At 57.1% G+C, this 315-nt stretch overlaps 1 protein-coding gene across 1 annotated transcript in view; it reads right to left on the bottom strand.

Moving 5' to 3' along the window:
* LOC104276664 (glutamine synthetase-like) overlaps positions 1–57 on the bottom strand; it is a gene marked incomplete at its 5' end in the record, with an annotated part of 4344 nt that extends 4287 nt beyond the window's left edge. The window contains 2 exon segments of the mRNA XM_009873070.1: positions 1–2; positions 4–57. The exon segment at positions 1–2 is cut by the window's left edge and continues 120 nt beyond it. Of these exon segments, the coding sequence (XP_009871372.1) occupies positions 1–2; positions 4–57 (56 nt within the window).
* Positions 58–315: the final 258 nt, after the last annotated feature.

Consider the following 315-nt stretch of genomic DNA (forward strand, 5'->3'; position numbering starts at 1 on the left):
TTGCGGAGGTGGGAGCTTGCTGAGGTGGCCATGGCTGCGGACCGGACGAGAGGGTTCCTGCAGGGAGGATACCAAAAAACAACCCCAACCGTGAGCTATCCCCTGCACTCCCAGGTTTTTTCACCCCTCGGGCAGGGGTGAAAGCACAAGGCAGCTCGGCCATGTGGCTGGCTGCATTCTCCAGCAGTACCACAGGCAGAAAATACAACTTGGGCAGACAGGAAAACCGTCCTCCAGAAGCGACGTCTTCAAGGCGTCCCACTAACACCCAAAACTCCTGCGGATAAACTGGGTTTTATCCGCCAAGCAACAGCC

Source organism: Apaloderma vittatum, unplaced genomic scaffold (genome assembly GCF_000703405.1).
Source record: "Apaloderma vittatum isolate BGI_N311 unplaced genomic scaffold, ASM70340v1 scaffold16057, whole genome shotgun sequence".
Taxonomy (NCBI): domain Eukaryota; kingdom Metazoa; phylum Chordata; class Aves; order Trogoniformes; family Trogonidae; genus Apaloderma; species Apaloderma vittatum.